Source organism: Eublepharis macularius, chromosome 9, assembly GCF_028583425.1.
Source record: "Eublepharis macularius isolate TG4126 chromosome 9, MPM_Emac_v1.0, whole genome shotgun sequence".
Taxonomy (NCBI): domain Eukaryota; kingdom Metazoa; phylum Chordata; class Lepidosauria; order Squamata; family Eublepharidae; genus Eublepharis; species Eublepharis macularius.
Window position 1 is genome coordinate 35,660,287 of NC_072798.1, and position 23,545 is coordinate 35,683,831.

A 23,545-nucleotide genomic window follows, 5' to 3' on the forward strand; every position below is an offset into this window, starting at 1 on the left:
CCTTCTAAGAGGAAGCTTTCAATCAGTTCAGCTTGTCATATTTATAGGGTTCCAAAACAATCTTCTTACAATAGCTGTCTGTCCCGCTTCAGAGACTCACATTCTTGGCTATCTTACTGTCTTATAACTTCATATACAAGGCAAGGTTATTCATATTTGAAACATCTTATTAAAATATTGTTGGAAATAGCAATGTCTGGTGTACTGCAGCAGCAAGAAGGAAGAAGAGCCTTCTATGCAGGGGGCAGCAAGGGTCACGTAGTTAGGACAGTGAGAGCAGCACCTCTCTTGTTTCCTGGGGGGTCGTTTCCTTGAGTTGTCTCCTATTGGGCTAAACAGGGCAATATCCTGCTTCTTCTCTCTCCTGCCTTCACTTCTTCTCTCTCTCTGCAAGATGTAGTCAGATAGCTAGGATCTCTCCCCTTTTTCCCTCAAGTATGTAACTTCCTCAAATAAAACTTTTGCCTCTCTAATCAGCTCAGCGTTATTCCACAGCGTTATTTACACTCGCTCCAATAAATATATAAAAATAGTTATTGCATTATTGCTACCTCTTATCTTAAGCAAGGCTATTTAAAATTAGTGATTACAAGTTTCTCATACGTATGGATCTCTTTTGGGCATCAACCAATACATCTATCCTTAAATAATATTGCTAACATCTGTGATGTTAGATATTCCTACCATTCTCAGATATTCTTTGCACCTGGGCCATAATACATTGTATATAGTGATACAAGTTAGACGAATCTTCTAATCCACAGGAGGCCACAGAACTGTGTTACTCCATAGTTTCATGCTCCTCTCCAAGGTTGTTCTGTTTAGGCCACTAGACTCCCTTTGTGACATGTCTGGTTATGGTGTTGGGCCAGCCCTGTTTTGGTGTGCAAAGGCGTCTTGCATAACTTTCTTGGTCATATCCAGCAACTGCTCTCCTATAGTTCTAGCTATAGCCATGACATCTTTATTGTGCTAATATATTCATAACTAAATTGTTTGCACAAGATAACTTGCTATATTTGATTAAAAATAACATCAAGAACAAGCTACAAAGTTCATACTAGGTATTTTCTCTAATATTTAAAAAACAGTTTATCATTTGTCAATCACTTCTTCCATCTAAACTTTAAATAATTAATTCATCCAAAACTTAGTTTAAATAATAGGTCAAACCATATAAAAGTTGTTTCACTGTATAATGCTTAACTTACAGTGCAATCCTATGGAGAGTTACTCCAGTCTAAGCCCATTGACTTCAATGGGCTTAGACTGGAGTAACTCTCCATAGGATTGCACTGTAATTCATAAGTAAGTTCACCCCCCCCCCCCACACACAATTAAACTGTCAACGTATCCTCTCTATAGGCTTCAGGAAGTTAAATAAATAAAAAAGTTACTCCATGATTAACTCATGATAGACCATTGGTTTCTTATCAGCTCTTAGTTCGTCAGCCAATCTATCAAGAAATATATCCAGAAATTAATTCATCCATCAATGTAACAAATTCCTTAGTTTGTCCATAACTGCACTGCAAACTTTGAACTTCAAAGTATCATGTAATTCATTCATCCACTCAAGGATCACTTTATCGAAATGTTCATCAGTGCTTCAGATCCACTCAACATGCTAACCTGTTAGCTGGTTAGCTAAAAGACATGAATGATCCAAAAGAAGAAAAAGATGATTTTATTGGGTATCCGTTCACTTAATTCTTTAGAGCAGCCTTGTGATTACATCAAGCAGATACATAAAATTTCTAAAAATTGTGAAGCCATTGGTTTTGTCCTATTTTAACAAAAAAGGAAAAAGGAAAAAATTGAGGAGAATTGAAATATATGCAATACTATCAAACCAAAACTTCTTTTAGTTTCTTTTTGTTAAACAACATAGAACACATTTTTTTAAAACTTAGTATATATAATTGTACTATTTGGCATACTTATGGAATTTAAAAGTATAAATGTCTTCATTTTCTATCAGGAAAATTGCAAGTATACCATTTGAACAAGATTTGCAAACTGCTTCACTCTATGCTACCATAGCACATGTACTTTTAGTTTTTAGTAACTGGATAGGAGACCTCCAACAAAGACTAGGGTTGCGGAGCCAGGCAATGGCAAACTACCTCTGTTAGTCTCTTGCCATGAAAACCCCACCAGGGGTTGCCATAAGTCAACTATGACTTGAGGGCACTCTCCACCATACCATCGGAGAGGTAGGAAAAATAAACATTGAAGGTAGAAAACAGTTTCTGTAGTAAACATGTCATACCACACATTTAAAGTAAAATCTTGGACTTTTTCACGAGTGCCATTGCTCTGTGTTTTGTTAGCTATTTTGTTCCAATAGCAGCAGAATTACGTTGAGCACTAACCTTTCCTCTTTCTACAGTTTTCTAGCTACCATATTGGGTTATTTTTTTACAGATGTACCTCAATTCAATTGGGTTTTCTGAGCAAAAGTGCTGTCAGTGGCACAGCACCACCCTCATTTTCTTCTTTAATGAGCATGCACTGTATCAATATATTTACCTACTGCTAGAAGAGGGGCAGGCTAGGCTCTGCTCTCCTCCCTCCAATGCATACATGAGAATCACTATATTGTCTCTATGGAGAAATACCATCTATTCTAAGGTTCACCCCAACATTGGAATGTTTGAGGTTTTAAAAAGTATTTTCTGTCCACAAAGGGCAGGCAAGTGAAGAGGAGTCAATTGCTTATCCATCTAGTTAATTGATTTCAAGAAGACAGTACTTAAAATTTAGTCATATAAATGCTTCTAGCAGGCAGAGAACAATGAAGCCAGCCAGTGGGCCATTCTATGATAGTTCCACTAGAATTGAAAGTGATAACAAACACCCCCTCTCCCAAACCTATAAAATAGCAAATGCCCCCAAGAAAGAAAACAAAGAAACACTGGATATCAGGGCAGAGGCACATCTTATAGAGATATATATCAGGTAGTGACTTAAAAAAAAAATAAAAGACTTGCTTACTGCAACGAAAAAAATCCTTTTCTTGGGAGAGAAAGGGAGGGGAGGTCAGGGCATATAAGGCGAGCTAGGCAGTGCACAAAGGCAGAGAGCAAGGACTGAGCAATGAGAAAATAGCGGTAGTATTTGAGTCCAGTGGCACCTTAGAGACCAACAAGGTTTTCAGGGTAAGCTTGCAAGCGTCAAAGTTCCCTTCTTCAGATATAGGGAAAAGTGGGGATCCCTGAGCCTTTATATCCCAGTCAGGAGGTGGGAAAGTGAAGCAAAGAAAAGAGCCAGGATGTAAAGGTACAGTGCAGCTTGATCAGAACAGAAAATAGTATCTGTAGTGAGATAAGAGTCTCTATTCAGCCCCAGGGGTTCCATTGTTCTTCTGAACTTGTAAATGAACTCAAGTTCATCAATCTCATGTTGTTGTAATCTGCCCTTGAACCTTCTTGTTTCAGGTCAGCCACTTTTAGGTCAGCAATGGAATGTCCTGAAAGACTAAAATGTTCTTCCGCTGGAGTGTTGTGATTTTTAATGTCAGATTTATGTCCATTTTTTGAGTGTAGAGAGGGACTCACTTGTGTGTCCAATGTAGAGAGTAGAAGGGATTTCTGACACTTGATAGCATATATAAAACTGGAAGATGGTATAACTGGTATTATTAGGTCCAGTGATTGTGGTGCTGGAGTGAACATGGCAACAGAGTTGGCATCTTGGCTTATTGCAGGCCCTGGTCCCAGAATCCATGTTCATGTTAGGAAGTACATTATTGTGAATGATAAGTTATCTAAGATTAGGAGGCTGTCTGTGGGCAAGAAAATGGTTGTCTCCCAATGTCATAGTCCAGCATAGGTTGCAAGTTATTAATGATATGTTGAACTGATTTGAGCTGAGAGCTGCTGTGGTATAGTGGTTAAGTGATTGGGCTGCAAATTAGTACTCTGCTGGTTTGAATCCTACTACTGCCATGACCTCAGTAGGTGACCTTGGGAAAGCTATTCCCTTCAGCCCCAGCTCTATTATGAAAATAACAATACTGATTTTGCTTATCACCCTGAGTGGGGCACTAATCTGTCTAGAAGAGTGGTTTATAAGCTCAGTTATGATGATGATGATGATGATGATGATCACCCGTGGCATTCCATTGTTGTTTTGTTGGGGCCTGTCTTGTAGCAAGTTATCCCTTGGTATCATTCTGGCTTTGTTGATCTGTTTTCTTACTACATGAGGTGGGTATTGTAATTCTAAAAATGTCTGTTGTGGATCCTGCAGGTGAGAATCTCTGTTAGAGGGACTGGAGCGGATGCAGCTGTAACATAGAGCTTGGCTGTAGATGACAGATTGTTTGGTGTGTTTAGAATGATGACTGGAGATGTGTATATACACATTATGTATTTGTACAGTGATGTTAGACATTGTACTTCGTCTGTGGATTGATTCATGGTCAGTTTGATGGTGGGGTGGAAGTTGCCAAAGTCCTGGTGAAATTCTTCCAGTGCTTCTTTCCCATGTGCACAGATGATAAAAATGTCATCAATAAATCTCAAGTACAACATGGGTATCGGTAGGTGGGAGCTAAGAAAGCGTTGTTCCAAGTCAGCCATGACAATGTTGGCGTATTGCAGTCCCATACAAGTGCCCACGGCTGTGTTGTTGATCTGAAGGAATAAATCTTTACCAAATCTGAAGTAGTTGTGTGAGTGAGGACAAACTGGCAGAACTTGGTAGTGAGGTCAGCAGTGGTCTTGCCAGAGATAGTGTTCCTAATGGCTTGTAGTCCATTTTTGTGGGGATGTACAGAGATTCAACGTTTATGGTGGCCAAAAAGGTATTATCTCGCAGGCTGTATTCTTCTCAGGAGGTCCGTGGTGTCTCGCGCATAACTTAAGATATTAATGTCATAGGGTCTGAGAATGGAGTCCATGTATCCAGACACTCCAAAAGTGATGGTGCCTATGCCCAAGACAGTAGGACATCTTGGGTTACCAGGCTTGTGTATTTTAGGCAGAAGATAGAAGTGGCTGTTCAGGGTTCCTGTGGTGTGTCCATATAGATTTGTTCCTGTATGTATGTGGATAATTCCTTTAAAATCCTATTTAGTTCTCTTTGGTATTCCTGAGTGGGGTCTGAGATTAGCTGTTTGTATAAAATAGTATTGGAGAGTAGAGGTGGGCACAGTCCAGAAAACGGACCAAAATTTTGCATGGCCCAGCCTGGTTCATGGTTTGTGAACACACAGTTCGTGGGACTCACCTTTTTCACAAATTTTGGCCCGTTTGGGCTGGTCTGATGTTTGTGGTCTGTGAGTCCAGACATCCTGGTACTGATCTATCAATTGCCTAGACAATGGAGAGGAGGTCTGCAGACCTTTTGCAGCCCTTAAAAACTTAATAGGCAGCTCTGTCTGCAGAGCAGAGAGTTCTCATTTTGCTCTATGGAGCAAGGAGCAAGAATGAATTCCTTAGGCCACGACTGGGAAAGTGTATATGTGGTGAGTTAGGGGGCTCTTCCCTCACCCTTTTCTGTTTGATTTTGCCTCATTGCAACTTTTTGGTGCTGCTAGCCAATGCAAGTCAGTTGGCGTTTGTGACTCCAGTATCTTCTGGAAGTTTCCTGGGGGTGGCCGCTTTGGGGGTCTGTAACTCGGATGTCTGAAATGCAATCTTGACCAAACTTGGAGGGTGGCTGGAAGAGAGGTGGCTGAAGACTCTCTGCAAGATTGGGCTCTCTAGGTGTGAAGGGGGCAGATCCAGGGCTGCTGGAAGTGACAGATCACAGACCGACAAACCGGTCTGTGAACAGGGCTGGTCCGTGAAAAGTTCATGGTCCGTGGTTCGTGAAATTTGATGTACCACAGGCCAGTGGTCCATGGGGTTTTCCCAGTCCATGCCCACCTCTTTTGGAGAGTTGTTTTTCAGCCTTCTGAATGCAGTCAGATTTGTCCATGATGACGACTGCTCCTTCTTTGTCAGCTTCTTTTATTATGATATCTGGATTATTCCTGAGGCTGTTTACTGCAATTCTTTCAGCATGGGTAAGGTTGTTTTGTGGGAGGTGATGTTTCTTGATCATGTCAGTTCGGGGTGGTAGAGATCTAATATAGCATTATGACCAGGGCTTTTTTTCTGGGAAAAGAGGTGGTGGAACTCAGGACCACATAATGATGTCACTTTGGATCAGCTGGAACAAGGGGGGAGTTTTTTAAAGTTTAAAACGCCCTTGGCAAAAATGGTCACATGGCTGGTGGCCCCGCCCCCTGATCTCCAGACAGAGGGGAGTTTAGATTGCCCTCCGCGCCGCTCCAGCTCCCCTCTCAACTCCCCTCTGTCTGGAGATCAGGGGGTGGGGCCACCAGCCATGTGACCATTTTCAAGAGGTGCCGGAATTCCGTTCCACCACATTCCCGCTGAAAAAAAGCCCTGATTATGACCATGGGGGGTGGGCATGTAGTTTTTCTTCTTGTAGCACTGGGTGGGTGGCAATTGGTGGTCAATATATTGCCTATCAGAAGGTTGGAGAGATGGTAGTAGGTCAACAATAGATTATGAATTGTTGTGTTGTGAAATGCTGCCTGTCCATTCAAGTTCTATTCTGATGTTTGATGAAAATACTCCTCCAGACACAGACAGCAAAAAAAGGCCTCCAAGTCACCACAGAACTGTATCATCTGTGTTCATTTAGTGGGGAAGAAGGATAGTTCTCATGAAAGAACAGATTCCTCTGGTAGGGTGGGAGTGTGCTACAAAATGTTGATGATATTGCTGGAGGAGTTGTTAATATTATGGCCTGCAACATGCATGAGAATAGACAGTTTCTTTTCTTTCTGTTTCTTTAAGGAGATGAGACTGGAGATGAGTCGTGAGTTGTAGACAGCTTGCATTCTTTTGCAAAAATCCTGTTAATTAGGTTGATTCTTTACGGAAATGACCCATTCAGAGAGGTTTGCATTGATCTGTTTCTTCTTGCAGTACAAGGCACTGATCAGATGTTTAAGAAATTTCTTGGATAAAGCATGGAACAAATTTCCCCCATAGTTTATAAGCGTTTGGTTTTGGTTTCTGTTGAAAGAAATCTGAAAGTGCAAGGAAGCAAACAGCTGCAGCAAAATAATAATAATAATGATAACAACATGTTTTTCAGGGCAGAGAAAGAAAAGAGTCCCAATTGCTGCAAGCACATGGGGAGAGAAATGTGCTTTCTTATAGTGAAATCTCACTGTCAGGTGAGTGTTACTTTTTATAAAACAATACCTGAAAATTTACCAACACAAGGAATGAAAATTCCTTATTATCGAGGTGAGGGGATGGAGTTGTCCCACAATCATAGTTCCACAGCAGAAACCAGAGGGAAACATTTCATATGGGAAAAGGCCTCACCTGGTCCCACTCACTTTTTAGAAACACTTGCTGGGCACCAGGAAAGGCGTTGTCAGGAACTTGAAAGAAAAGAAAAAAAAACTTTAAAATTTTCTGCATTTCATCTATCACAACCACTAAGTGAGCACTGAAAATGCTTTGGAATAGTACTAGAAGGATTGGTGCCTTTTAATTTGTTCATAAATGATCTGGAAATGAAGGTCAGCAGTGAAGTAACCAAGTACTCTTCCAACAGAATTCAGACGGACTGATGGCTGTATTTGCTCTGGAGTTCCCTCAAGGACACGTAGGCCTCAAAGTTAGGGACCTGGCCAGTGGATGCAGTTCTGCAGAGGTCACTGGCTTTGCCTTGATTCAGAAACATTGGCTGGAAAAATGAAGGTGCATCACCTCCTATAGAGGTGGTATGAGTTGTTACATCTACAACTGCCTCAATTTCATTAGTATTGCTGCTAGGTTGCTTATGGACATTTGAAACACCCATGGCAGACTGATGTGGAGAAACAGAGGCTGGATCGATGGCTTTGCTCTCTTTCTGAGTCTCATCCTGTTTCACCGCTAATGCAGGTGGAGCTCTCCCCATTGATGGAGGGTTGATGGTCTGATGAACCTTCTGAGCTGGTTCCTTCATTTCTTGCAGCAATGAAACATCCTCTTGGCTACCCATGAGACTGTAGGAAGCCAATGGTGAATGGTCGCCTGTTGTGTGGATCACTTGGGAGGAATCATCATTCTTACTGCCACTGTTTTCTTGAGCAAAGGGGTCATATGTGAAGTATACCTTGCAGGGCTCAATCTCAAGAGAATGAAGGTGGTGGAAGAAAAAGTAGCCACGGTTGACAAAAGAGCTGGATAAGGAATGTCCACTGGTCTCTGGAGCATCCATAGGAATAGGACATTCCTTGGGAAGGAGAAGGCAAGGTTCCCGGTTGTTTTTCTGCAGTACCTCAAGCACAGAGACATCTGAAGATGCAGAAGTGATGTGGAAGGAATCCATGGATAATGGAGAGGACAGCCATTTCTGTTGAGTTTAAGGGGAAAATATACAAAAATTACAAAGGTTGATCTTCAGAACAGCTGCAGTGCAACACTCAAACTTAGGAGCACTCTGTCCATCTCCATAGTAAGCTGATGGGGAGGGAAATAAGTGATTTAGATTGGGGAAACAACATGGGAAGAAAAGGTTTAACACCTTTCAGTACCTTGATCTTCCAAGTAATCACATGGGGCCATTAATTAATAAAAACAAAATGATAGAGATGTTAATTACAGATTTCCTACATCAGAATCAGTTTGACCCTCAGATCCACCAAAGCCTGAACACTGATCATCTTGAGAAAGCATTTGTAACATTTCTCTGTTATATCTGACATTGGGGACCCGAGGTAAGATAGGAGAGCAGAGATTCTGAAATTGTAATGTGGACACTGATGTGTCTTTGCTTGCTTTTGCTGAATCATATAATTAAGAACAGGTGGCAGTGACAGCTGTATGGGAGGCTACTTGAAAGATTAATGGAAGAATGTAATTAATTCATTTTGCATTCCGATCCGGCTGTGGTGAATATTTTGCCCAAAAAATGACATTGAAAAGAAAAGGGAGGTATTTACAGATACGGAGAAGATACTGTTGATGTTCTATGCTGCTGACCTAACTTTCAGAAGAGACACTACTATTTGGAGCCAGTTCTCATAACAGGGTCTAAACATGGGAGGCCACAATTTTTTAAAAATAATTTAGAGACTGCTTTTCTCCTTATCAGCAGGACTCAAAGCTTGAACAAAGCTTCCACCCGGTAGCTGCTTCCCATTGGTCTTCTGCATTTCCCACTAAGAGATCTGGGGGAAGCTGAAGGATATGCTCCTTGGTTGGCCATTGCCATCCCATAGTACCCAGCAGGCAGGCGGTTGCTCTCTGCCACGCCATTGCTCCAGTGGCTGAAGTTGTAGCCTATTTTCATCCCAGAATGGTGTGTGTAGCATTAGCTGAGAGCTCCGGCCTCAGGATAGCCTATACAGATACAAGTTCAATTTTATTTTTTAAAAAAATCTGTATGGAATGTGGCTCCAATCATATTTATAGCTAGGAACAAGAATGAAAGGAAAATGTGTGTGTGTGTCTGTCTCTGTGTGTGTGAGTAAAATCACTAGAAATACAAAAGAAAAACGGGGGGGGGGGGAGGATAAAAGGAGGAGGGTGGGCTCAGAACTGAACTATACATTATGTGGGTGATCTAGGATCAGAGCAGCTCTTTTTAAAACACAGGTAGGGAAGAGGACTTGTATTTCTGGAACAGAGTCACATGGAGGAAAGGGAATCAACCCTTCCTCCCCCCGCCCTTGCACTGTTCCTCTGATAAAGTCATGTGGAAATGGCACCTAGGAAAATGACGCCTTTCCCTCTGTGCTGAGCATGGATTTCCCATGTGATGTGTAGGCTAGCCCTCAGCTTCCCTGAGTTCACAGCTGGTTTGCTGTTTCCCTGAAACTTCCTCTCTACGGAGCCATGCACAGAGGAGAGATTCCAGTTTTCACAAATAAAGGCAAATGAGCCAAATGGCAGGCAGGTGGGGTGTGCACCCCACCCCGAAATCCAAGATCCCTGTAATCTGGGTCACATTCTCTAACTCGAGGTAAAGCATTCCAGATTTAACTGGCCCTGTGGGGGGAAATATCAGGGGGGCTGAAGGGGTACTTTTAAAGATAATTCCTCTCAATTTTCAGGGAACCTACTCCTGACTGTCCTCTCAATACCCCCCCAAATTTCAGGACAATTGGACCCCAGGGTCCAATTCTATGTGCCCCTGAACAAGCTACCCCCAGCCACTCCCCATTGTTTCTTATGGAAGAAATGTTTCCAAGGCTTTTAAACTCTGTGGCTAGCACGTCTCCCACCAACCCCCACCCCACCCAACCAGGCTTGGGATTCTCTGGTTTAACATAGAGATTTGCAAGCTTATTGTCAGAGAATTCCCATGCTGAAACAGAGTATCCCAATGTCAAATTAAAGATTCTTAATATCACACCTGACAGTCCCATTGAGGATCTATTTTACTGAAGCAAGCTGGGGAGTGAGGCTTGCTGAGCTGTGGAGTTTAAAAGGTGGCCGGCAGTGGTGACTTGAAGGGGCTCTTTTGGAACTCAGGTGGGAGGAGCAGCAGAATGGGATGAGAATCCACTCTGCCTGCTGCCTCCTCCCCTGCCCCGCCAGCCTTGCACTGCTCTTCTGCAGTAGCATGGACGTTGGCTCCAGCTCCATTCATACCACTGCCTGTCCTCCCACCGCTGCTGCTCTCTTGGTTACTGCAATGGCTGCCGCCTACAACTCCCTGCTGTGGCCAGACAATCCAGCCCAGCAGAAATCGGCTACAGATCAGATCCGAGGGTTCAACCTGGGGAACCAGCAAAGCCAGATTATTCTGAATTGGCATAAATCTGGCCTTTTTGCTAGTTCTCAGGGCTGAAACACACAATCCTAGCAGGCAGTTGAAAACCAGGTTTAAAACAAACACCCCAATGAGAGGTGGGGTTGGTAACACCATCCTACAAGCACTGTCTGCAATGGAAGACAGCCTTCCAGATCTCTCGTCCTACTTGTCCTCTTCCACCTTGGATCTCTTGTCCTTATTTCTCTAATCACCCAGCCTCCTTACCTGAACATCTCCTCTATGGACAGCCGTGAGAGATGGGAAGAACTTGGCTGGGTCTGGTAAATGGGTCTTTAGCACCTTCTGGAGCCTATAGCAGGGAGAGGTGGGGAGTGAATATGGCTCTGAAAAACACCAGCCACAGAGTATTACAAAAAACTAAAGGATTGTCAAGCACTTGTATTAATGACAGTCTCAGTCCTGCTGTGACAACTGTTCTCATAAAGAGGCAAAAGTAGCTACTTAAAGACTCCAACTAGTGCTATGGAATATTATGAACAAAATCTCATTTTTCCTTCCAAAATGCAATGAAAGGGGGGATTAGGATGACTAAAAGCTACCAGGGCAGCCATTTAAAACCTCAGAAATCTGGGCAAGTAGAGATATAGTTACATTAGACATAAGCACATGATCTAAGGCTGCAGACTGCCTTTTCAACCCACAGCTGTGGGCTATACATGCTAAGCCTTTAAAAAAAACTACTACTTGCTTCTTGTTCTTCTGGATCCACACAATCATGTGACTCTGCAGAACAATGCAATGCTGTGGCAAACACTGTTTTTCTAAGCCAGTCTGCATATCCATATTTCTCATGTGAAACATCTACAACCATCACACATCATGATCAGTTTGCACTGGAGGCCACATTCTCTCCTCTACAATGTAAACAGAGTGGTCAAAATCTCCAAATTTTGTGTTTCCACTGGACAAGGACAGACAACATGAGCACTTGCAAACCAGATTAAGGATCCGCGAGTCTGCGACTGCAACTTCTTGGGGTGGGGTGCTCTTGAGAAGGGTTTGTATGATAGACAGCTTTCAGTAGCCTGAAACACACCAAGTATCCCACATCATAACAGTAGAAGCAAGATATCACTTTTACCATTTTGGTCTCTGCGAATTAACAGTGGCAATGAAGAAGATGAAAATCAAACTGATGATAAAGGTTAGAAGAAGTGGAAGGGAGATATGTGAGGATGGTTCTTCAGGAAGAACTAAAAAGAAAAAAATCAGAAGTTAGTGGGAGAAAGATTTGTTTAGCCATTAACTGAAGACATAAGCAGTATTCAGACATTATGATCACATAGACTGGGACCATTCCATGTTGGCAGAGCATCTACTCGACAAGAGTTATGTGAATTGATAAAGAGTAAAGAAAGTTCATTTAGGAATTAACATACTTGATAGAAAAGCAGAGGGATAGAGAGAGACTTCTAGTTATTTAGCTGACTGAGAGAGAGAAGTTCCGAGAAGGAGGAGGATACTGCCCCTGAGAGTATCAATCTGGAGACAGGGCAAGAAAATGACACTCATTGGACAGAAAGGTCCTGCTGACTATTACTTTCTAACTAGGCTTTGCTGCCCCCCTGTAGGGTCTTCTCTTCCTCTTTGTATATCAGACATTGCTTCTTCCCACATCCCAACCATACATAGGTCCTCCTGATGTATCTGGTTGCTGTGTTATGTGAACAGGGACGGCATTTTGACTTATCATATGCATTCAGCTCCATTATGTTTGAAATGACTACAACAACAACAACAAAGTTTATTAGCCAGAGGCCATCACATTCTTGAAATCAATTCAAAATTACATGATTGCACATCAGCAAGACACACGCCATTTTAAAATAAATATTTAAAAGGTACATATTTCAACAAATTACCACCTTTAGAAATTTACTTCTCCTCCTCCATTTGCATGCACATGCTAAATAAGCCAATCCCCCAGTTCACATAACATGTGACCATGCATATTAGGATGATCATGTTGTAGCTCTAGGGGTGTGTACTGAGTAAATTTCAGTTTCAGTTTGGGTTCCAGAATAATTCTGTTCCATTACTGGTTTGTTCTGGGTGGGCTGGTGCTGGCTCAGATCTGATCTGTTTGGGGTTTTGTTCCCATTTTCATGAGTTTCAGCTCATTGCATGTGCGCAAGGTGGGAGTTGGCTGCACATGTGTAGATGCATGCTGTTCTTTTAAAGAGAGAGTGGGAAAATGAGGCTCTAGCAATGGCACCCAAATCACACAGAGCACAGTTCTCCCTCTAACTTATCAACTCATTGAGTTTGAGAGCACACAACAATGGGGTTCCATGTTTATGGACCCTGAAGAACGGGAAAGGTGCACATCAAGGTGAGTGTTGGGTGGCTGCACAATCTCTCTCACACACTGTTCTTTTCAAGGGAGGTAGTTGGGGAAATGAGGCTCTATTTATGCTTAACCAAAAACCATACAGTCCAAAAAACCATCGATCCAGTGAGTGTCTCCTCAACCACATGAAAACTCACACAACAATGGTCCCCAAGGAAGTTGAGTGTCCATGGGTGCACACAATGGTGGGGAAACTTACTGGCAAAGTGGCAACAGTGGCATGGTGTGCTGGCACAGCATGCAGGCAGAAGAGTGCTCCATTGCCAACCAACACAGTGCAGCAATTTTTTTTTAAAAAAATCCCTGCTCTAGTGACAAAGCCAATAAATTATTACCTTTGATTCCTGCTGTGATGCCATCCTTCCCTGTGGCTTTTAATTTCATTCTCATGATGAGGAGTGAATCCTCCTCACCCTAATCTGCTTTGCAGCAGCCAGGAACTTCATGTTTAGATATGCTTCTGGCCTGTCCTTGTGCTGTGCGTAAAAGTGCACAGAAAGGGAGGGCTTGCAGGCCGGTGCCGAGAGGGAGAGGAGAGCTAGGAGGCTAGGCAACAAAATACACCAGACAACCATGATGGAGTTAAAAGAGGCCACCAGCTTTATTGACTTACAGTTCGCAGCGCATTGGCACTGCATAGGACACTGATCCAAACATCAGTTGACCCACCTGCCAGCTGATGACTGCCATGCCCCCTCAGACCCCTGCTGTGGGGGGAAACCATGGGATACAGTTAGTGGGATACCACGTGGGCATGCACCCCTGTGTGGTTCCCCTGCTACCTGGATGGACCTGACAGCCCCTGAGCTGGGCATGCACCTGCCATGCCACACTCCCCAGACCCATTAGGGGGATCCCCATAATAAGGAAATTGAGCTCACGGGTGCTGTTCCCCCCCCCCAATGGATCAGTGCCCAATGCCCACACCACCACAAGAGCCACAAAACGGCTCCCACCAATGCTCCTAAACCTACAACCCAAAACCGCTGCTCCAGATGGCCTGCTACCGAAAGTTCAGACCCATGCTGGACAGGCACACTCCAAAACAGCATGTGTTTGAAAACTCAGATAGCAGCCACAATGTGGAACTGCCTCTAGAATGAATTGGAGCACATGGGGTGCAAAGAGGAAATACCTGGCTGCCTGGGGAAGAGGGCAGAGAGGCACTTCTCAAAAGAGCTACCAACCTGATTGTTTTGTTTTACTAGCAACTAATAAAACATATCAAGCTTAACGTTACTAAAGCCAATCTTTAGTATTATAATTCTATAATAATTTTACTTATTCAATGGGTCATCCAAAGAACAACCTACTGAGTCCAGTGTCTTTGCTGGATTTAAAAGGGGTGTAGTTTGCCTAAGATTGCACCAACAGTCTCTTAAAGGGCATTTGATTCTCGAGAGGCTACAGGTGCTGATGATCTAACTATAGGAAGCCACTTATCATGATGCCCAGAGAGCAGGATCAGTGATTGGGGCTAACAAATCCATGGACCTTGATGGCTAATGAGTTGCATCAGTGGAGTACTCCAAATGGTATTCTGGAAGTATGAAACTCAACAATGTGGACCTCTTCCTGTGCCATTAGCTTTTCACTGGCAGTGGCACCCAGATGGCTTGAGCCAATTGTGATCACAATCACAAGACAGAACTTTCCCCCTTAGCCTCCCACGTGATTCTTGGGAATCCTTGCAATTCGCAGAACCTGACCTTTCAGAACTATTTATGTAAGAGATCCCTAACCCACACTCATCAAGGCAGTAATAACTATTGAACACTTAACTTAACCCCTAAAGCATTGTAAAGTAGAGTCCATTGCCTACAGTAAAATAGAGCCAGAGCTCCTTCTTCAGACATGGGTAAAATTGTAGATCCCTGAACCTTTATGTTTGAACCAAAGGGATGTGTGTGGGAGGGGTATGTAATAAGGCTCTCAGCATATAAAGGTACAATGCAGCTTGATTAGGGCAGACATTAGTGTATGTAGTGAGAACGGAATCCTGTGCACTCCCTCTTCCAGTGTTTTAGATTTGTGAATAAACACAATTTCAGCAATCCCACATATTGATCAGCCCTTGGAGTTTCACTGTTTGTGGATTGCCACTTTTGGGTTAGCAATGAAATGTCCGGAAGACAGCTGTTAACCCCGTGTTTGGCAGCAGGCTGCCAATACCAGCTCACCAAAGGCACAGACTCCAGATCCCCCAGGAGTGTCTTGCCTCCCCTACGAGCACATGCATGCTCTCTCTCATCCTCTCATGCAAGCTCCCCCCACCCTTCCGATCACCAGAGTACCCTGGCCCAAAACCTCAGTTCTAGGGCAGGAACCCTCTCTCACCCTCACATGCCCTTGCTCAGCCCTTTGATTCCTCACCAAGCCTCGCCAGGAGGAGGAATGGAGCTGGAACCCCCTACCACCAAAGGGACAAGAGTCCTCCCTATGCACCCCAACCCCAGCGGTTTGAGGGAAGCCACCAGCACCACTCTGGTGGTAATACACACTGAAGCAGCCCTGACCCCGCAGCCAGCCAGGCACCCACCACACTTATTGCTGGGGAAGAATCTCACAGGCCACCGCTTGCTGCTTTGCGCTGGGAACACCTTTATCTGCTCACTGCTGCCGTGGCCCACTCCCTGCTGCCTGTTTTCTGCTGCCACAGCCAGCTCACTTGCTGCAAGTGCAACCCACTTGCTTACTTGCTGCTGCCAGCTTTTTCTCCCACTGCAGCCTGCTTGTCTGGCTTGCTCAGCAGCCGTGGCCCGCCCTTGTTGGGCTGCCGGTGTGGCCTGCCTCCTCATTCAGCAGCTTGTGTGGCTTGTTCACTCAGTTGCTGCCGGTTCAGCCCCCACGCTCGCTCAGCCGGTGGTGGCACAGCCTGCATGCTTACTCAGCTGGTGGTGGCACAGCTCACCCATTTGGTTGCCACCACTGGCATGACCTGCCAGTCACTTGGCCATTGGCAGTGGCGTGGCCCGCCCGCTCGCCTACCTGCCACCTCCAGCATGGCCCGCAATCTCTCCTGGTCATCAGCAGCAGCGCGTTGTGCTCACTTGCCTGCTGCCACTAGCATGGCCCATGTGCTTTCCTGACCGTCAGCAGCAGCACATCGCACTCGCTCGCCCACCACCACCCACTCAGCCTGCTCACTCACTTGGCCGCTGCCGGATGCACAGCCCACTCACCATCGCAGCTTGGCTTCCGCATGTCCGGCACCCATGCTGGCCATGAGCCAAGTGTCGAGGAGTGAGGGTCACTCCCTCTTTAAGAAAGGGCAGTGGGCTTGAGTGGAGAGCATGCCTCCCAGGCCCTCAGATCTCTTCCCAACCCTCGCCGCCCAGGTCAGCCTGATCTGATTGGCTGGCCCTGGCATTTGAATCTGGGCTGCATGAGCTCCCCCCGCTGAGGCTATGATAAGCCCGCGCCACTCTCCAATATGGCAGCTGCCCTGCATCCTGCCCTCCTCCCGCACAGCCAGCAACTGATCCCCCCCAGTTAAATCTGGGGTCAGCATATGTTGTTTTTTCCTTCACGGGAAGGGAAGCAGGGGAAGGATAGCCCTCTTTTTTTCCTATTCTCTCTGAGTAAATGTGGGAGACTGGACAGGTTGCTGGCTGCTAGTCCCCCCTTTCAACTAACCCAGAGTTGAATGAAAATGAAGAAGGCAAAATCACAAGAATACAAGTAATGAGAGAGTCATGTTGGTGTGCCCCAAAATAAAAAATCTGACTAGATTGGTCCCTCTACGTGCAATACCGATCTAGACAGACTTGGCTGTGTGTGCGTGCTACCTCTGCACCATTTAATGTTGGGTTAACAGTGTGGCTCTCCTTTAATAATTGCCTTTTCTTTCCAATTTTCACTCTAATGTGCATAACATGAGCCTTTGCAGCATCTTGGGGCTCAGAGGTTGAAGGAGACCTGTCCCTCCTCAAACCTCCTCAAAGACCAGAATCTTGTTAAATACTGCACGCACACATGGATGTGGCCAGTCTTTCCTTGCATTGTCTGTAAAACTGCACAGAAAGGGATGGTGATGGTAATGCTGGCACCGATCAACTGTATGCAAAGCAAACCCTTTACGATTCAATCCCTACGATCCACTAAATGCCAAAGCCATTGCCTAGGAAGCACTGAAGAAAAAATATGTATTCATATGCACTGTGCACATCTCCTTCCTCCCAACAGGGTTAACCTTAAGAGCTCGGTCTCTCCTCTTTGGATCAAATTGGCTGCATGGTGAGTGCGGACAGACTTGCTGTTTAGGAAAACAAGATGCTAGTGGATGGCCCACCACTGCCTGGCCTGCCTGCACAGTTGTGCAGTAAGAACCAAAACAAAACATACAAACTTTTCAGTGTGTGTGTGTGTGTGTGTGGCGGGGGGGGGGGGGGGAGTCATTACAGCTGTGTTTCCCGAATCTGTTCTACCATTCCAGAAGTCACTTTACTGAGCCAAACCAATGATTTTTGTGTGTATTTTCAACTCGTTTTCCCCATTATGTACACCCCTTGGTAACACACTCACTAGATGTGCGTGGTTGCTAGGCTATATATTTCCAAGACAAACGATGAGCCCTACCTTTGATGTAGGTCTTCCACTGTACCATTGAACTCCAGTTGCTCCATGTGCTCTTGTAACCACTGATATTTTGCACCTTGACACGAACGGCCGCCTCATATACTGTGCCAGGAGAAAGAGTCTCAATGTTTACCCATTGCTGATCATTATTAATTGGCAGGATTGTGGAAGCCTGTAGTGGAGTTCAAAGGAAAATGATCATTGAGTGCTGACAGTGGACAACATTTTTCTACCTAGCTGCCTTCCAGAGCTTCAGCAAGGTATATAATTTAAGTGACTTCTTGCATTTGAGCACTTGGTTGTCCAACAACTGCATATAACAGGGATGTACAAGTATACCATTTCTTTTTCATTTTGTATGTTGCTATCATTGTTAACTTCCTTCATCCAACTCATTTTATTGTTGTTGTTCCCTATTTGCTCATTTTTTCAATGGCGTTCTACAGTATTTTTAAGTCATTTATGCTCCACATACCTTTTGTTTGTAAATCACATAAGAATCTTGTTAAATTCGGCACATATTTCACAGGACAATTTTGGCATACAGAACCAGGAAATGCATCAAAAATAAAGACTCGGGTTCGGTTTGTGCAAGGGAAGCAAACTGGAAGTGTGGACTGCAAAATCTGGTAGTATCCATATAAAACAGATTTCCTTTCACAAGTCAGGACTGGAATTTAATAGATTCTCTTCTTGTTTATAGATTTGATTTGCCATTTTTATCTGAGTCCTGCAGAACTTCAGCAGCTGAGGCACACTTTATTTGAATTTAAATAAGCATACTGAAAGGCTGAACTCGAGTGTTCAAGATCTACCCATGTTCAGGGGAGTTCACTTCTATGTTTCTGGACAGCACTGGGCACGTCTCTGAGTCCAGGTATTTCTGTTGTGTCTCTGCACTTTAACTAAAGGGTTCCATCTTTTTATCTGTTTTATGGACTGTTCTTAGCCTGAGGATTGTTTAATCAATATCATTTTAGATTGTTCTGCTTGTTTTATGTGCTGATAATGGAAGCCTGGCTTTATGCATCTAGATTAAGGAGATACCAGATTGTACAGGGATCTGTAGAGGGATCCTATGTATGGACTGCGGCACTTGCACCTTATCCTGTGACTCCTTTGGTCTGGTGCATAGAACTCCAGGCTTCTGCTTGCCTGTTACTGGCTAACTGGCTAGCTTTATATAAGTGACTCTGTGACAGCCCTGACAAACTAGTTGGAGCATCCAGGCTCAGTCCAGAGGTTCTGTAGGAGTGACACTGGAATGGCAGTGCTCCTAAGAGCAGCTCTGATCTAACGTGCCCTGGTCTCCGGCTAGGCACACTAATTGGTTAGTGGAATTTGCATATTTTCAGAGATGCTCTTTGCCTTTATTGACATTAATATATTTCTATCCTATCCTTTTATTCCCATATGGGGACCCCTCTAGTGGTTAACATTGACAAAAAACATAATGAAAGAAGAAAATGAAATAATATAAAAATGAGGGGGAGTACTTAACCCCCTGTGCACTCCTGTGTTGCCAGAAAATTATGTCATTTCTGGCATGATGCAGAAATATAATGCAGTATCTTAGTTTGGGGGCTAATTTTTAGATAATTGGCCCCCGTTGTGACCCATCATTTCCTTTTTTTAAAAAAACCCTTTTTGTTTATAATGAAAATTAATTGGAACACATCTGTACATTATATTTTTAGCCACCACTGTTGTTGGGTTTAGATTTGTTTTTCTTTACTTAGGTTCAGCATAACTTATTTACTTGTATCCCACTTTTCTTTCCAAGGGAACCAAAGCAGCTCATGACAACAAAAAGGCACTACTGAATAAATAAACAAAACAACAACACGTTTTGGCCTGGTCAGGAGGACTCAGTAGCTAGTTTCTCCAAAGGCGCCTTGTGGACTTGAGCTAAGAGCCAAAGGGAGGGCCCTTGGCCTTCAGTTTTATAGTGTCTGCAGGGAAAGGAAGACAAACTTGGCCCAGATGAAGTGCCATTGCAATCTTGATCCCAGCAAGCCAGCAGGATCTATCTTCCCCCTGTCCCCTGAATCGAGAATAAGAACTGATAAGGGGGGGTGTTCATAGAAAGTAACTTATGTTTAACCATATTTGAATAAGAATACGCAAGCTTTTGAGTTACACAAGTGCCTTCAAAATGGATTGTGGGTTGTACAGAGAAAGAAGTTACTGCTCTTAGTAAAATGTGGTGTATACCAGGGCTTATCCATAAAGTGTTTCCATATTTTAAACATATAATATAATGGCCTGGCAACTAAAAGTCCTCAAGGTTTATTTCTGAGCCCTCCTTGCTGATCTACCAATGGAGTTCATGGAGGAATCACAGAGTTGGAAGGGGTCTTAGACCCATCTAGCCCATTGCAGAAACAGCTTAAAACAACCCCAACAAGTATTTGTCCAGATGCTCCTTGAATACTGCCAATGAGGGGGAACCCACCACATCCCTAAGCAGCCGATTCCACTGTTGAATTCCTCTTAACATGAAGAAATTTTTCCTAATGTCCAACCAGTACCTTCCCTTGTGTCGTTGAAGCCCATTATTGCCAGTCCTATCCTCTGTTGCCAATAGGAACAGCTCCCTTTTCTCTTCTAATCTGACAGCCTTTTAAATGCTTAAAGAGACTCATCATGTCTCCCTTCAACCTCCTCTTCTCCAAACTGAACATTCCCAGGTCCCTCAGTCTTTCCTTGTAGAGCTTGGTCTCCAGGCCCGTGATCATCTTGGTTGCTCTCCTCTGTACCTGTTTCAATTTGTCCACGTTCTTTTTGAAGAGAGTGACCCATCGTTTTCTGACTACATTGGAGCGCATGTGTCCTTTGGGCTGTGTGCCTCCTGGCCAAAGTGCACACAGTTGGCTGGTTCCTGGTGCCTCCCCCTCCTCACCAGACAGATAAATGGTGGCAGGGGGTAACAGCTGGTGGCAACTCGGGGTGAGGGATTCCCCACCCCCAGCCAAGGACTGGCAACCTTATTCCCAATCCAGAATTCGCAACTCTACTAGAAAACAAACTGGAAACCAAAGAAGATGGTAAAATAAAAATGTTGTAAGGCCTTTTCTGCTTATGAAAGCACATGCAGTAGAAAGGAGAGCATAAGGATGAATCTCCTGCATCCACATTTGCTCAGGATAGGAGCCAATTCCCACCCCCTCCACACACATCCTGTTTTAAATGTAAGCATCAGGTCACACATTAAATGCTGGTTAAGTTGGGGTTTCTCTCAACTCGCATTTATTTTTATTTTATTTATTTGTGTCATTTATAGTCCGCCTCTCTCACTGAGACTCAAGGCGGATTACATAGTGTGCGGTTATACAGTCAATATCAAGGACATTTCAATAACAATACCATAGAGGAAATAAATGCAAATTTACAAAGACATAACATTAGCAAAAATCCAATACAGAGTTGAAGAAATGCTGAAACAGAGCATAAGCAATTTTAGGACCGATATAAGATAACATAGAACTACCCAGTAGGGTCATACTTAAAGCAACAGATAGGACATAAGACAACATAGTGGTGAAGTCCATGGTCTCTAACTCATTAGTGAAGCATCTCTTTGAGATCATCTCCCTACAATACAGCCCTCCTATCTGAGTAAAAAGCCTTTTTGAATTGTATTGTTTACGGAAAGCCAGGAGAACGGGGGCTCTCCTGACTTCCTTGGGCAGGCTGTCCCATAAGGTAGGGGCCACCACAGAGAATGCATGTGTACAGGCAGCTGCTGATTTTCCCCATGTGCAGGGTGGCACCTGCAGGAAACCCTTCTCAGATGAGCAAAGCTGCCATGGAGGAACATAGGGAGGGAGACGGTCCCGTAGGTATGCTGGACCAAGGCCATTAAGAGCCTTGTAAGTGATAGCCAATACCTTGAACTGAGCACAGTAACTGACAGGTAGCCAATGGAGTGACTGCAGAATGGAAGTGATATTTATGCTCCTGCTTGTTCCTGGTAACAGCTGCAGTTGGAGTCTCCTACTTAACTTAGACAGGAGATGTATGTATAGTGAATTACAATAGTCACGTCTTGATGTTACCATATCATGGATCCAAATGGCCAGATCAGCCATGTCGAGGTAGGAAGCCATCTTCCAGGCTAGAGCGAGGTTGTAGAAAGCATTTTTTTGTGGCTACCATAACTAGCTTTTTTAGTAGTAGCATTGGATCTGCTGTAACTGCTGTAACTGCTAGGCTCTTAACTGAGTCTGCAAGGGTCAGACAAACTCCATCAAAAGATATACAGTGGAATCCTATGCAGAGTTACTCCAGTCTAAGCCCATTGAATTCAGTGGGCTTAGACTGGAATAACTCTCTTCTTAGGATTGCACTGTTAATGTACCATCTAATAAGACTCCCGGTCAAGATTTCAGCAGATGTATTCTGTAGATCCTGTGTACTTTTCTGAGGTAGAGCTAAAGCCTTTGGAGAACTAAACCCTCCAAACAGTCAGGAACTCTATGGAATATCACCACATCTGCACATCCGACAAGGAACCCAAACTCTAAAAATATGTCTCCCCTCCCCCTTTTGAGACGTGCCTATTTGGCCTTGCCATTTTCACTTTAAACAACAAATATATGCAACTTTTTGCCATGTAGGGGCGCTACCTCACACTCACCTCATCAGGCTCATCTGGCTTTTTATAATATACTTCATACTCCAGCCACGTCTTTAGGTAATGAGAGACATTGCGAAGCTGCCACGTCAAATTGTAAGAAGGCTTCCTGCTACTTTCCATTTGGACGTTGTGAGGAGCTCTGAGCTGAACTGGAGCGGAGGAGAGCAAGAGGCATCAGTAACTATCACTAGCAACAAGAGCAACAAATCTGTTAAGCCCTGGAGCAGCAAGGAAACCCTCTCCGTAACAACAGGGGTGTTTCCTGGACTTCCGGAACCTCAGCACACATCTTGCCTCACCTTTTCTTTACATGGCTGGGCCATAGAAATAGAAAAATGCACACCCCACACAGGGTTTTCATTTTGCTGGCAATTACATGAAGGACTGGAACATAACAAAGAATGGGAGAACTACCCTGCCTTTAACGATGGTGGCCCGTTGTCCTGTTTTTTTCACAGGACTGTTTTCTTTTCGACTCATCTGTACCACAGTGTGAATGAACAAGGTTGGGCAGGGAGGGATGATTTTTAGGCTTCAGTCAAAACCACAAGGCTCTTTCCTGCTCTTTTCCTGTTGCCCTAGCCCAAGGACTAGAGTTCTTAGAATTATGCACAGTCTCATGCCTGACATTTTGCAGTGGGCTCTGCCTCCTGTGGCAGACAATTTGTGGTGCCTCCACCATCCTGTGTCAGAATTCCAAAACTGCCCACGAGCTCTGAAAGGTGGAGGAAATTTTTCCCAGCCATTCACACCTGCCAGAGTCTGCTGGTTTACTCCTGACAGCTGCAGTAAACAGGTAGTGATTGGCTAGGGTCTAAACAGCATCTTTTGCCCCACAACAAGTCCCTTTAATTTCATTCTAAAAGCTAAGCGTTCCCTCTGCAGACTATCAGAGGCTTCAATTAATGGACATTACCCCGCCTTAAAGATCCAGCCCCTGATTCTCTGTTGGACGACTCCAAGACGGATAGTTGTGGCCACCCCTCCTACACTCCTGTTTCAGAAGGAGCTGGACTTCCTGCCTCCTATGCACTGCTAGTGGAGCTCACTGGCAGAGGCCCCTGTTGTACGACAGGAGAAGGCAGCCCCAGATTGCCAGGGCATTCTTAGGCTCTTCTTGTTTATATCCCATACAATGTGCTAGAATATCCCCCAATTCCGAATCAGGAGGT

General features: G+C 44.2%; 1 protein-coding gene across 1 annotated transcript in view; it reads right to left on the bottom strand.

Annotated features, from left to right (window-relative positions):
• Positions 1-1,307: 1,307 nt before the first annotated feature.
• Positions 1,308-23,545, bottom strand: part of IL2RB (interleukin 2 receptor subunit beta) — a 47,666-nt gene continuing 25,428 nt past the window's right edge. The window contains exons 7-12 of the mRNA XM_054987734.1: positions 22,374-22,522; positions 17,735-17,906; positions 11,888-11,999; positions 11,011-11,095; positions 7,359-8,379; positions 1,308-1,786 (exon numbers count right to left, since the gene is read on the bottom strand). Coding sequence (XP_054843709.1) covers positions 7,597-8,379; positions 11,011-11,095; positions 11,888-11,999; positions 17,735-17,906; positions 22,374-22,522 — 1,301 coding nt within the window. The 3' untranslated portion in view covers positions 1,308-1,786; positions 7,359-7,596. The remainder of the gene's footprint in view (positions 1,787-7,358; positions 8,380-11,010; positions 11,096-11,887; positions 12,000-17,734; positions 17,907-22,373; positions 22,523-23,545) is intronic.